General features: G+C 45.5%; 1 protein-coding gene across 1 annotated transcript in view; it reads left to right on the top strand.

Moving 5' to 3' along the window:
- Positions 1–15,000, top strand: part of npas3 (neuronal PAS domain protein 3) — a gene marked incomplete at its 5' end in the record, with an annotated part of 363,474 nt that overhangs the window by 240,268 nt on the left and 108,206 nt on the right. The window contains one exon of the mRNA XM_083791702.1: positions 6,236–6,325. Coding sequence (XP_083647828.1) covers positions 6,236–6,325 — 90 coding nt within the window. The remainder of the gene's footprint in view (positions 1–6,235; positions 6,326–15,000) is intronic.

Raw genomic sequence — 15,000 nt, 5'->3', positions numbered from 1 at the left:
GGTTATCTAAGCATTAATTGGTGTCTCTTCTAATGAAGCGTTCCCCACACCGTTGTGATCGTTGTGGATTAGGTTCCTTTAGTTTATACCGCCAGTCATCCATGTCAACAAAATGTAAACAAAACACACTCGCTCACCTCACCAACATGAGCCTGGTTGACCTCTATGCCGCCGGGCACCATGGGAGTTCCGGGAGGCAGGAAAACGCTGTACCATCAGCAAGGTTATATGTGTTTGCAACTTTGCATCGACCTGTGTGTGTGTGTGTGTGTGTGTGTGCGTGTGTGCGTGTGCGTGCGTGTGTGCATCAGTGTTGTATCAGCATATTTGACATTCTAATTAATCCTCTCTAATCCCCCTGAACCTTGAAGATTAAAATTCACAATGTAGGATGTCGACTGTTCTCTGCTATTCTAGGATCTGTAGGATTCTAAATTACTATTAGTGTTACTATCCCACTTCTTAAATTACTATTATTTTACTATTTCTTAACTCTATTTTTCCCAGGTACGTATATATATATATATATATATACGTACGTCGACGCTAGGTGGCTTCATATATCAAGTCTATATATATACGTACCCCAACGTAGACTCCGTCTATATAATGGTTGATGCCTATGGAAGCCTTTTACATTGGTCCGGTTCACATACAGTAGCAACGCCCCACCGCTCCAACTATGGGATTGGAAATATATTCACAGTGCATAGCAGTGGAAGAGAGGATTTTCAAACCGTCATAGTTCTAAGATCGCTGTCCTTGGTGGATTTTATGCCATCCACATTTCAGATTTAATTTGTGCCTTTTTATAAACTCTTCTGACGAGAGGTAAGGAGTGTGTGAGTGTTTCAATGCTGCGGTGGTGTGTGTAGCAACAGTGTGTGGGGTGCTAGCAAACACCGTCTTCTTAAAGTGAGCGTGTATGCTGGCCCCTGGAGCTGGGGTTTATGCTAACAGCTAGCGGTAGAGATAGAGTTAAATGACTTACTAGTACAGGAATATAATTGCAACCGAAGGTCGCAGTTAACTTTGGAATTGTGCATTTCAGTCAGTGTGTTGGTTGGTCGGGCAACATATTGGTGCCCAGGTCTCGTGACATCATCAGGGATGGAGATGTGGAGACCCTGATGGTATATGTGATCGGCTGCCGCAGTTAAGCTATTAAGTTATGGAGATCCGATCCCTGATCAATATTGGCCAGCAACTCTACATCTGACCTCAAACCCTTAGAACTCCATATTTGGATATATGTCAGAACCTGTTCTGACATTCCATATGTTGATCCTTCCCCATCCATCCTTCCTCTTCGATGTCACCCTTTTGACTTATACCTGTCCATTCAAATTTCAAACTCTAGACGGGCCTGCCCCAAAGTTATTAGTGCAGCCGCGCCCTGGAGCCAGCGAAAACTAGAGTTCTCAACAGGCCCCAAAATTAAGGCCCGGCCCTATACCTGAGCCCTCATCAAACCCTGTACACTCAAGAGAATGTACCACCCTTAGATCTCCATATACTGTATGGAGCTGACCTGTTCTGACATTCCATATGTTGATCTGACCTCATCAAGCCCTGTACACTCAAGACATGCTCCTCATATGGCCAGTACAGAAATCATTCCATGTTGATCTGACCCACCATACCAAAGTGCCAGCGCTCATCCACCCAGCAGTCTTCCGTCAACGAGATGGATATATCTTACTGGTATATAATACCGTTGCTGTCTTGCAGACACCTCTTGTCTCCACATTTTTACTCTTTTATCCTATAAATTAACACCCTATATACTTCACACAAAAAGTATCAAAAGTATAGCAGCTCGACACAGTTTGAGCTTGTCTACTTTTGATAAACACACACATTGATGTTTTTTTATTTAAATGCTGAAAAGAAACTGTTTTGGACATAATGAGCTTTCCACCCGACAGAGACAATACAATATACTGTACAGTAATAGTTTGCCATCCATCTATCAATAAATACATCAAGTCTCTGTACGTGCGTCTGTCTGTCTGTGTGTAATCCACGTAACTCGAGAACTGTTTGCCCCACCGACTTCAAATTCGACACCATTCAGACGTCTGCATAGACTCCATATTTGGGCATGCCTGACAAAGAACTCCATATATGGGCATAAAAGAGACACAGACATAATATCTGGGTGGGGCATGCATTTCCAACTTGCATCGTTCCGAGTAGGCCAGTGCCCAACGGGCACCACTGGAGAGGCCCCACTCTTCTTGTATTATTATTATATTATGGATGTGGACATTGCATGTGGCAACGTTGGAATAGCAGGAATAGTGTGTAAGTGGGGACAGATCTACAAGCTCAAAATGCATTGCAGACAACGCATTGTGAGCTTCAGATGTGCTATTATTTGGCAAAGAGGTTTGGCGAAGACGGAAAATAGTGGTCAAAGTTGTAACTCGTGTTCATTTCTCTGAGACGGCAGGCGTTCAAGTGGTTAAGGAGAGTAGAGAGGGTGTGAGTGTAGACATCAGGCTTGATAGAGGCTGCCTGGGGAGGATAATGAATGATAACACGCACGCATGCACGCACACGCACACACACACTTGTGCTCACTTACAGTTACAGCTCTAACACGCAGACACTCACCCTGCCTCTCTCTCTCTCTCTCTCACACAAACACACACACACACACCTCTTTACCTCTTTCTCTCTCCGTTGAGATTCTGACTTCAATAAATAAATCAATATCTGGCTCGGCGGCCATATTTGCACATTTTCTACCGGCTGTCAGACAACAAATAGAGTTGAATAGAAAATATTTCTAGCGCGCTCCCCACAGCAACGCGATAACATCTCTCTATTTTAAACCAATCTCTCTCTCTCTCTCTCTTTCTCTCTTTCTCTCTTTTTTCTCCATCTCTCTGCATCTCTCTGTCGCTCCATGTCTCTCTTCCCTTTGTCTCTCAGTCTCTCAAGGACTTTGTCTTTTCTCTTCATCGCTGTCGGGTGTAAACCTTGTAAGTTCCTTTTTATAATAATATATCTTCATTTTACGATAAAAGTTAAAACATGAACAAAGTTGAGATCTGGAGATAGGAGGTTTCTGGCCGACAGCGACATGTTGTTCTCTCTCTCCTCACATCTTAATGTTTATCTGTCTCTGTCATTCTGTGTGATTGGAGACGTTGCTCCCACAGCCCGGATTACAATCTTTAATCTCTGTATGTATACACTATATATTCTGTCTGTCTGTCTGTCTGTCTGTCTGTCTGTCTGTCTGTCTGTCTGTCTGTCTGTCTGTCTGTCTGTCTGTCTGTCTGTCTGTCTGTCTGTCTGTCTGTCTGTCTGTCTGTCTGTCTGTCTGTCTGTCTCAGTGTGTGCCACATGCAGTGTGTGTGTGTGTGTGTGTGTGACTGCGTGTGTGTGTGTGGTCTAGATCAGGACACATCTACTAATGCGCCGGTGTCCATCTGTGGTATAGTTGTTGTGTTTGTGCACGTGCTCTTTATGCGTGTGCATTTTTTGTTTGTGTGTCTGTGTTTCTTTTGTGTGTAAATCGATCTCTCTCGCCAAGGCGAGAGAGCTTGCTCGACAGATTGACAGTTTGTGTACAATATCCTTCACGCATCCGTGTGTGTGTGTGCACGTGTGTGCGTGCGCGCATGACCTGTCCTAACTGTTGCCCCGACTGTGTCCATTTAGCGCTGTTAGCTAACGACATGCTAATGAGATGTTAATGAGGTGTTAATGAGCTGTGAGGCGTCAATGCTCCTCATCAGTGTCTGTCCGCGCTGACATCCTCGTTAACACCAGACCCTGAACGCTGCCATGGAACAAGTACCTTTTTTACTCAAAGTAAAAGTATCAACGTGTAAATACTCCGTCACAAGTACAAGTTTGTGTTAAAAATGTACTTGAGTAAAAGTAAAAAAAAAAAGGATTGACATCAATATGTACTTAAAGTACCAAAGGTAAAAAATAATATTTTGAAAATATAGCCGATATACAAGCTGTTGTGAAATTGTAGATCGTCTATTTTCAAATTGCCGAAGTATTTAGAGCTGAAGTGGTTTTGGTAATAATAATCAAAATCTGCAATGTAACTATAGTAGCCTATAAATAATAATTGTAGTGTATTTCCTTCTGAGATGTATAGTGGAGTAGAAATACAAGTATGTGGTGTAGTTCTCCCGTAAAGTTGAAAAAGGAAAGAAAAGTCTACTTAATTGCAGTACTTAGTTACTTTCCACCTCTGAGGGAGAGAGAGAGATAACTGGTTGTTTGTAAATGGGTGTATCCGCTGATGGTGACAAACTTTCTCAGTGTGCGGGTGTGTGTGTGTGTGTGTGTGTGTGTGTGTGTGTGTGTGTGTGTGTGTGTGTGTGTGTGTGTGTGTGTGTGTGTGTGTGTGTGTGTGTGCGTGTGCGTGTGCGTGTGCGTGTGCGACTGTGCGTATGCATGCTCGTGCGTGTGTTAATGTGTTCTCTCTGCAGTCAGTCTTTAGTCCAGATTGTTTCTCTCCATGCTGCTGTCCTTCATACGAAATGTGATGCCCTCCAGTGCTGACACACACACACACACACACACACACACACACACACACACATGCGCGCATGCACACCCTTTCTTCCTTTCCTTTCATTTCATTTCATTTCTTTTCCTTCCTGCACACCTGTCTCCACTCCCAGCAGATCCCTGCCAATCCAGTTGACTCCTCCCATTCCCCCTCCAACCAATCAGACCAGATTGCCACTCTGTGTATTTAAGTAGCTCACTTCCTGTGTTCTGGTCCTAATGTTTGTGATAGTGAGCGTCAATGTTTCTGAGCCAGTTTCTTTTTGACTGACCTCAACACTGGACTGTGCATTTATTATCATTGTTGTGGACTGTTTGCCTGTTCATGGAGTGCAGTCTTTGTTTTGTTTTTTTATAACCTTTGCTTGCATCACCATGCCGTAAGCCATTGTTCCATGATGTACAGGTATGATGTATATATCCTCTGCTTTTGAGTGATCTCCTCTGACACAAAGAGATAGTAACTAATGTACATTTTCTGCTTCATTTAGAAATAATGTAGTTTTGAGTCTTGACAAATACTACAGCAATGGCTCTCAAATTATTTGATTCCAGGGACCGCCACACTTTGGTAGGAATTAGGCCCCGGACCCCCGATAACTTTGACAGTGTAGAGAAAGTTATTTCCATTTGTACACTATCAAATTTACACACCTATAAGTGTCCTGCCAATGATGTTTAACTATTTTATTGCTAAGTACGAACATATTCGAACCCCCCCTCCAGGTGCATTGTCTGCTATGTACGAACACGTTTGTACCTAAAGTTTTACACCAAATAAACGGTTTAGCCGAAAATCAACTTAACATTGTCCCGGTTGCTCTGTCACCCCTAGTGTGGGTGGCGGCGGCTCAGGGGTAGAGTGGCCGGATGGTAACCGCAAGATTGCCAGTTCGAAACCGAGCTCCCCCAGAGTCGGTGTCGAAGTGTCCTTGAGCAAGACACTGAACCCCTAATTGCTCCTGATGTGCTGGTTGGTGCCTTGCATGGTTTCCGCCGCCATCAGTGTATGAATGTGTGGGTCAATGTAATGCACAATCTATGTAAAGCGCCTTGGATAAAGGCGCTAAATGTACCATTTACCCTAGCACCAGGAGTTTTGCACACGACCCCCATAGAGCTCCAGTCAAAATAGGATGCGTCGTATCTCTGAAACTATGAGCACTGGGGTTTTTTTTTGGCTTTTTCTGCCTTTATTGATAGGTTGAAAGTAGACTGACAGGAAATGGGGAGAGAGAGATGGGGGGAAGACACGCGGCAAAGGCCGTCGGGATCGGGAGTCGAACCCGCAGCACGCCGTCAGGCTGGCTCAGCAGCCCAGGTGCCCAGACGGTTGAGCTAACGCCGTCAGGCTGGCTCAGCAGCCCAGGCGCCCAGACTGTTGAGCTAACGCCGTCAGGCTGGCTCAGCAGCCCAGGTGCCCAGACGGTTGAGCTAACCGTCATGGTTTTGATCGTCCATCCGAGGTGGAGGGGGTGGAGAAGTTCACATATCAGACACAGTAAAAGCCAAGTTAAACACATGCAATGCTAAACCAGACAGTTTAAGTGGGTAAAATGTGTACAAAAGTTGTTTTGTCTATTTAAAAAAAGTAAAAAGTGTTCTCCGCTGATGATTAACCGTGTGTGTGTGTGTGTGTGTGTGTGTGTGTGTGTGTGTGTGTGTGTGTCTCTGTGTGTCCCTACAGTCTCTGGACGCATTCGTATTTGCACTAAACAAAGAGGGACGCTTCCTGTACATCTCTGAGACCGTCTCCATTTACCTGGGTCTCTCACAGGTCAGTCTGTCTGACGCACACACACACACACACACACACACACAATAAGTCAACCTTTGTGTGAACTAAACTCCTTTAACCACTTAATACCCCATTACGGTGGAGCGTACTGTAGTCCCTCAGGGCTCTATGTTATTGTATGTTATGTTATTGTGTGGAAAGTCCTCCCCACAATATGGATGTTGGGATTTAAGTGGTTAACAGAACACATCTATCTCTATCTCTCTCTCTCTCTCTCTCTCTCTCTCTCTCTCTCTCTCTCTCTCTCTCTCTCTCTCTTGCGCGTATACTCCACCGCGTATCAGTCCATTCTCAGTAAATTAAGTCTCGTTGAAGACCTCATCATTTGCTCTCCAGTTTTGTTGATTCGCTCGGCGAGCGCCCGCGCATATTTTAGCGTTGGTGGTGGTGGGCGGGGCTTTTGTCCTATACCACTGCCGCCCTGCTAACGGGAGGGGGGGGGGGGTCTCCGAGCCCTCCCATTGGTCAGCTTGTCTGTTAAGTTGGCGCTGATGGATGGAGACTGACGTCCACACCGAAGGTCGAGGCGGTGACCTTGGCGATGTTGACAGACAGGGAAGGTGTGTGTGTGTGTGTGTGTGTGTGTGTGTGTGTGTGTGTGTGTGTGTGTGTGTGTGTGTGTGTGTGTGTGTGTGTGTGTGTGTGTGTGTGTGTGTGTGTGTGTGTGTGTGTGTGTGTGTGCATGCATTTGTACAAAGGATTTCTGGTGGGTTGTTTGCTTAGGGTGGTGTGTCAAGAGGATCTAGTCTGTCGGTTAAATTTTTTCAAAACTGTTACTTTTTGGGTTTGGAGCTTGTGATTCTGCTGCTTTTGAGGCCTTTGTGTGGCGCTGTAGTGTGATCAAGTAGAGCATTAATTCACCAAATAGAAAGGTATTGGGATCCTCCTGCTAACCAGGTAGTTGATAGTAGCCTGCAGTGTGTCAATGTTGACTATGTACCATAAGACAAAGAACCAAACCGTGACAAAGTGCAACAAATGCAACTAAAAAGAGAGGACAATGCAACTTTTTCTGATGAATGCACAAGTGTGTGTGTGTGTGTGTGTGTGTGTGTGTGTGTGTGTGTGTGTGTGTGTGTGTGTGTGTGTGTGTGTGTGTGTGTGTGTGTGTGTTGTATGACACTTGAAGCATCTCTCTCTCTCGGCCTGTGCGGCCCTGTATCTATAAATTAAAACGGTGGGGAAAAACTTCCGTACATTATTAATGGCACAGGCACAGAAAGCAATCAGTTTTACCAATTTAGCAAATTAAGAACTGCCGATGACACGGAAGAGTCTGATCTCTCTCTCTCTCTCTCTCTTTCTCTCTCTCTCTCTCTCTCTCTCTCTGTCCCTCATCCTCTCTTCTTCCCACAGAGGATTACTCCTCTTCCCTTCACTTCTACAGAGCCATTGATTAATGATTTCTATCAAATAATTGATTAATTGTCAAATCAGGGACTCCTAAGCCGTCCGCAGGGCTCTGAACTGCAGATAGCCCCTCCCCCCCTCTCTCTCTCCCACCCTCCCATTATGTTGTTCTCTTCCACACTTTTATCTTACATTCAGAGAGAGAGAGAGAGAGAGAGAGAGCGTGTGGCACTGCAGTGACTGCACTGATAAAGAGAGAGAGGTGTCAGAGTGATAAAAACAGAGAAGAGAGATTGTGAGTCTTGTCTTTTGTCTTGGCCAGTAATCCTAATAACCTCCGTTCATCCTGGCCACTTAAAGCCTCTAGACTTAGTAGACTTGTTGTACTTGTACCATTTTCATCTGTCGACACCAAATCTCTTGTTGTACTTTGCACCGTTTCCATCTGTCTACACCAAATCTCTTGGCCAACACTATAGCCCATCCGCAAGCTCACGATGGGTTGCAACGCGACCCCAGAATCTGTATAATATTTTGTGGAAAGCCTGTGGTACCTTATGGTATATACAGGGAGATTGTTCCTTTAACTTGTTGGCGATGTGTATTATGGGATTGTTTTGCTTGTGTGTTCACTTCCAGTTCTGGTGGAGAGGGAAGCGGTCACTCTCAAACAGTGGAAGTCATATATATATTACGTTTGTTGTTAATACGGACAGTTGATACATATTACAGTACTACAACCTCGGCTGATCACGTTTGTTTTGTTGAATCATTTGTGTTTATTAGATCAACAGTTCTCCAGCACGGACTACTTCTTCCTTTTTAGGAAAGCAAAGAAAGCATAAGGATTGCTCCCGAGAGGAGGGACGCGGCGGTTATCAGATCTGCAAGCTCACGACGCCACAGCGCATTGCAAGCTTATATGTATAACCACCACCTAAACCCCATCGTCTGTATCGCGGGGGAAAGCTTTAGCTGAACATAGCAGATGGACAAGCTCACAACGCGTGAGCTTGTCCATCTGCTCAAGCTCTCCCCACAATAACAGTAACTGAAAAAACACTAGTATAGAGCCCTGAGGGATTCCAGTCAACAACGCATTTGGTTTAAGTTCTCAACTCTCTCTTTCTATCCCTCCCTCTCTTCTCTTCCTCTCCTGTTCCCTCTGTTTTCCCTTTCAATCTCTCCGTCCGTCTGTCTCCTCTCCTCTCCTCTCCTCTCCTCTCCTCTCCTCTCCTCTCCTCTCCTCTCCTCTCCTCTCCTCTCCTCTCCTCTCCTCTCCTCTCCTCTCCTCTCCTCTCCTCTCCTCTCCTCTCCTCTCCTCTCCTCTCCTCTCCTCTCCTCTCCTCTCCTCTCCTCTCCTCTCCTTTTATCCAGTTCAGTTTCCTATAAAAAGAGGAAATACAAGCTAATTCTTTTTCAACATTAATTAGATCACGGGGAGGGGGCAGGGGGCTTTGAAAAAATTGACAGGCTTTATTGATTTAATTTATTGTGTGTTTGTGTTTGCGTGTGTGTGCGCGTGCTTCTGAGTGTGTCATCTGAGTAATATGAGTGTATGTTGTCTTGTCTGGGTGAAGAAGTTATTGAAATTTTAAAACTTCCTAATCGGGCTGGTATAGTTAGTTGGAGTCATTAATATGCACATGCTCTCTCACGCACGCACGCACGCGCGCACATGTGAAGCCTGACTTTATTTAAAGGTCTCTGAAGTGGGAAAGATTCTGTAGATCAATGTTGTCTCTTGAGAGACAGACATGAATGCAGACAGACGTCTAGACCTGTTCTTTCTACTGAAGACAATCTGTCTCTAAAGTTCACGTAACTGCATGGATCAGGGACAAGAGAGAGGTGTCTGTGTCTGTGTGTGTGTGTGTGTGCACGGCCACACTCACGCACACGCTTATTAGTGTGTTATCAGACTACTGGAATCCTTCCATCGCCCACAATTCTTCCTGCCAACATGACATATGTACCAGCATCGGACAACAAACACACACACACACACACACACCAGAGCTCTGACGACATTTCAACGTGCAAAATCAGTCCGCCTATGGGCACAAAAGGGCCCATATTTGGGCAAACTGATGACATCAGACATCTACTGACAGATACTGAGACCTCCATAACATGGGCATATCAGTCCATCGGCTGTTTTGGATATTGTGACGTGATATGATTTATATGACACCCATTCTCAGCAATTGTTTGTGGGCGATCGCCATATGGTCAGAGCCGACAAGAGACTCGCTCTCCCTCCCTATATGGTGGAGGAGTGACTTTTGGACCCATTCCACACAACCTGTGTGTGTGTGTGTGTGTGTGTGTGTGTGTGTGTGTGTGTGTGTGTGTGTGTGTGTGTGTGTGTGTGTGTGTGTGTGTGTGTGTGTGTGTGTGTGTGTGTGTGTGTGTGTGTAAAGCAATTTGTTTCTTTCTTTCCTGCAACAAGGCATACGTTTTAAAGTGACTGCAGTGTTTAGACCCTGTGGCCTGATGTCTCTCGCCCGTTCAGAACCCCACGCCGCCTTAAAAAGCCTTTTTCAATTCACACGCTGGAATTGAAACTAGACATTCTGGTATGACCCGGTGACAACGCACGCACACACGTGCGCGCACACACACACATGCGCACAACACACATACACATATGCGCGCAATCCCTCACCCCTGCAACACAACTGTGTATTCCCAGGTGTGGGTCTATTCTAATCTATTCAGTTCTATCCTTTGAACCGCCAGCTCATTGGTTCTCAGAGTGGTTCTATCCTTTGTACTGCTAGCTCATTGGTTCTCAGAGTGGGGACCCATTATATTATGTACATAGTACATACATATACAGTATATATATATATATATATTTTTTTTTTAAGCTAACATTCAAATTTTTGCTTCTGGAGGTCCCTGGCACAAAAGAGATGGGGGGCCTCGACATGTTTAGCTCTGCACAGTACCATGGCATACCTTAATAGTTAAATTAACATGTATAGGAGAACGCAAAAAAAGCCACGTGGCTCGTTTCCATTGTGGTCCAATGTGCTCAATTCATAATTCAAGAAATACCATCGATCATTCAGCATTTTCAGCATATACAACCAAGTGTAAAATCTGCAATTATGAATCAATTAAGGCCACCAAAATACATTTCAGGTTAATAAAACTAAATGGAATTTTACTCAAGAGACTATGACTAAAACTAAATTTAAATGAAGAAATGTGCTGTCAAAATCAACACTGTTCCTCCCAGCCGTTCCTCTTTCTCTCTCCCCCCCCCCCCCCCCCCATCTCTCTCTCTCTCTCTCTCTCTCTCTCTCTCTCTCTCTCTCTCTCTCTCTCTCTCTCTCTCTCTCTCTCTCTCTCTCTCTCTCTCTCTCTCTCTCTCTCTCTCTCTCTCTCTCTCTCTCGGTCATTTGCATGAGGTCAGAGAGTGTGGGGGCATGTGGGCGGGGCGGGGGGAGTTGAGTGAGGGGGAGGAGGGTGATGTGGGGGGAGGGGGTCACAGATAATTGAGCTACCTCGGTGAACCTCCGTCTGTCGCCGGCACGCGCACACACACACACCGCTCACACAAACACAGACATGCGTATGTGCACACATATGCACACAGTGGCACAAGAACAGACAGGCGGAGTGCACATTCACATGGCACGCACTGTCCACACACACACACACACACGTGCATGCTCTCTCTCTCTGTCCCTCTCCATGGATTTCTGCCATGTGTTGCCCTCGTCTGTTGTTGAAACCACAAAACTCTCTCCACACACACACACACACACACACCATAATTGACTGGGCTGCTTCCAGATCCTACCATACAATTATACTATTTGTAATTGTTGCAGTAGATGAGCTCATTATGTTTTTGTGGATTCAGTAAATCAGAATGCTAACAGCTGAACGGCTAATCAGTGGTGTGTCCCCGTGCCAACGTACTGTGTGCGTGTGCGTGCGTGTGTGTGTGTGTGTGTGTGTGTGTGTGTGTGTGTGTGCCTGCCTGCCTGCCTGCCTGCCTGCCTGCGTGTGTGCGTGTACACAGTACATATTTATGAGTGTGACAGAGGAACAGCACGCCACAGAGAGCCAGAGACAAGGAGTCAGAAGGACAGTCAACCAAATAAATTATACATAATAAATAAATTATACACGTGAAGGTGAGACGCATGAGAACAACAGAGAGACAGAGAGAGAGACTGACAGAGGGAGAGAGAGAGAGAGAGAGAGAGAGACCAAACCAGGTGAGTTGAATTGATCTGTCCCTGTCTTCATATGAAAGCTGATGCATCATTTGACTGCTGGACTTCTCTGATAATGCACGCACACACACACACTAGCCTAACATCCTTGTCGTCGTTATTCAGCATTTTCAGAAGGTGGGAAATCCGCATGCTGGTGTAGATCCATTCTATTTGGCACTTGGCAGCTCCAACCCTCCTTCCCACTGTGGATGAAATATAATGCCACTGGGACTGTGTGAATTGAGTCCAAACCACTTTTGCACCAAGCTCACAGTTTTGTTGTTCATCTCACACAGTATACCTTCTGTTGGATGTGGACTTTGGAAAACAGGTGTGACTTTGGAGAGTGCCACCTGCAGTCTGACAGCTTCATGGTCACTAGTGTCTGTCGATCAGGTCCAACCCATGTTGTGTTCTTAACCTCTAGGTCTGACCATTCTGAAAAATGATCTGTCCTGGTGAGCATGTTCTTAATGGTGTTCTCTTCCCTAGAGGCTAATACAATATCGTCCGCAACAGGGGGGGGGGGGTGGGGGGCAAACCCACTGGTTAGTGGGAATTATAAAATGAACTGCACTCCATGGGCAGCCAGTTGTAATGCCTATTTGTAGAGAAGTTGGTTGAGTAAGTTGTTTTCGGGCAGATTGCTTGGATAAAGGAGCCTTTGTAAACATCTTTCACTATGTCAATAAATAGTTGGGGTAGTTGTATTTCCTCCAAAGATCAATCATGACATTGTGAGTTAATGGTCCCGGAATGCATCCCTGAAGTCAAGAAAAACTGAATACAGTTTGCAAGACTCGTGTTTAAAGTCATCAATCCCTGTTTTAAGGCAGAAAACATGTTCGTTCATACCCTGCCTGTTGATGTATAGGCCTTCTGCTTGGTGGACAAGATGTTATATGCATATACGAGCCATGCATGTAAGGACTCTGGCGAGTATGCACTTCATGAAAACCTTATAAATGGAAGGTACAGGAGAGAGATATCTCTCCATGTTGTTAAATCCTCATGGGATATTTCCTTTTTTGGGGATGCGGTGGATTAAAGCTCCCTTCCATGCATCCGTGACTCTTCTATTAAAATCTGACATGACTGCGTGGTGAAGTAAATTAACTCCACTTTGAAGTATATGAACTAAACGGAAGAGAACTGCTTTCCTCTCCCATGAGCCCATGAACAGACTTACACTACTAGACTTAAATACTCAGGCAAAAATATGGAGAATCAAGTCGACGACTGCAAACAGGCAAATGAAAGTTTCGGAGTCCAGTTTATTTTCAGAGTGTACAAAATACAGCATCGCAACCATGCAGGGGCTGGAGCCCCATGCATGCACACCAGCAGCCTCACGGCTCCTGGGACTAACACACACTAGATAGACATTTCAGTAGACATTTATACAACTCAAGTCAGAGACATCAAAGACAATGCAAAAGGTTCCCAAACCCCCACTGTCCCAAATTGTTCCCTTATATGGTGATGGTCATCAGGTACAGGAAGAACAGTATAGGGGGCGATTCACACTATGGTCCCGGGTGCGCACTCGGGACCACTTGCAGATGTTGTGGTAGTGTGAATGATGCGTACCGTTCCCGGGAGCGGATCGCCCAACCGTCCCCGGGACCGCATGGGGGAGGGTCTCTGGACCGTTGAAGTGTATTCAGATACAGATCGTTCCAATGTGAATGCATGTGTACCTAAAGAAGGAAGTGGACTGTTTTTTTTAAGAACGTGACATAATCTCTAGTCGACGAGCCAAGCGTCAACAAAAAAAAACACAGCCGCTGCACGATGCGTAACACCAACGCATTTCTCAACGCCGCCCTTCTCCTGTTGAATCTGCTTATACGCACAGCACCGCAGTACGCGCTGATCTTATTCTACGGACTACACGTGGCTCTTGGGCTTTGCTTGGCACAGTTTCCAAAGTAAAACAAAATAATAATAATGCTAAAGTAGAATCCATAGCAAACTAATACACTGAAGCACAGAACTGACTGACACAGTGAATAGCAGGCAGGCTGACAGTGAAGTAGTATAACGGCAAAAAGCCAAAGAGGCAATACAATGTGTGTCTGGATTTATTTGAGACAATGTCGCAGAGTTGATGGTCAGTGTCCGGGCACGCCAGCCATCAAGCAAACCGCCATCTGGAGGATTAAAGTGTGTTATGCAAGTGTACCCGGGTGCGCTGTTGTATCTCGGGCAATGTGAATCATGGCCATCGGGGACCAGGCAACCGTATTCGGAAACGGTTCCAATGAAACGGATTCAGTCCCGTCTCAGTGTGATTGCCTATAAGTGTCCTAACCTGCAGCTGCTATCAGCAGGCCAGTCTTTAGGGTCCCTGCTAAAGTCCCTCCTGCCCATGCATGCATCCTGTCTAAACATGTTTGTTCTCTCATTTGAAGAGAGACAACTTAAAACAGTTATTTAAGCTATATTAATGTGAATTGTGATTTCCATATACCACAGTGGTTTTAAGGGTCCCGTGTGACACCCCATCGATGCCGCTGGCTTCACAGTTATGGAGGCCATGTAGAACATCCTGCACCTCTTCAACAGTAAAGTGCTCAGTGTTATAATGTGGGTTAAGTGGCGGCCCGTCTCTGTGCCAAGGTGGCGGAGGGAGCTCTTCATTATGCCTGTGATCTTTACACGTATTGTCATGAAATGATTGTATGACTGCAATATCACTGGGGCAGGGTGGGGGGTGGGGGGGTCGGGGTGCTCACTGTTGTTTAGAATGATCTGGATGGCCTTAGTTCTCTTATTCTGCCAGAGATCACCTTAGATCTCTTGTTCTGCCAGAGATCACCTTAGATCTCTTGTTCTGCTAGAGATCACGTTAGATCTCTTGTTCTGCCAGAGATCACCTTAGATCTCTTGTTCTGCCAGAGATCGGCTAATCTCCTGTTAGCTGCTCTTGTTCTGTCAGCCAATCAGAGCTCTACTTCCACTTTGTGAGCGCAGCCTGCACCTGAATTAAACATATGACACTGTGTGTGTGTGTTGTGTGTGTGTGTGTGCATGCACCCACGTGCGTTACACCGCCCGTGCACT

The sequence above is a fragment of the Protomyctophum parallelum genome (genome assembly GCF_964188405.1).
Source record: "Protomyctophum parallelum genome assembly, chromosome: 20".
Classification (NCBI taxonomy): domain Eukaryota; kingdom Metazoa; phylum Chordata; class Actinopteri; order Myctophiformes; family Myctophidae; genus Protomyctophum; species Protomyctophum parallelum.
Note: the sequence above shows the minus strand (reverse complement) of the source record. Positions and strands in the feature narration are given on the sequence as shown.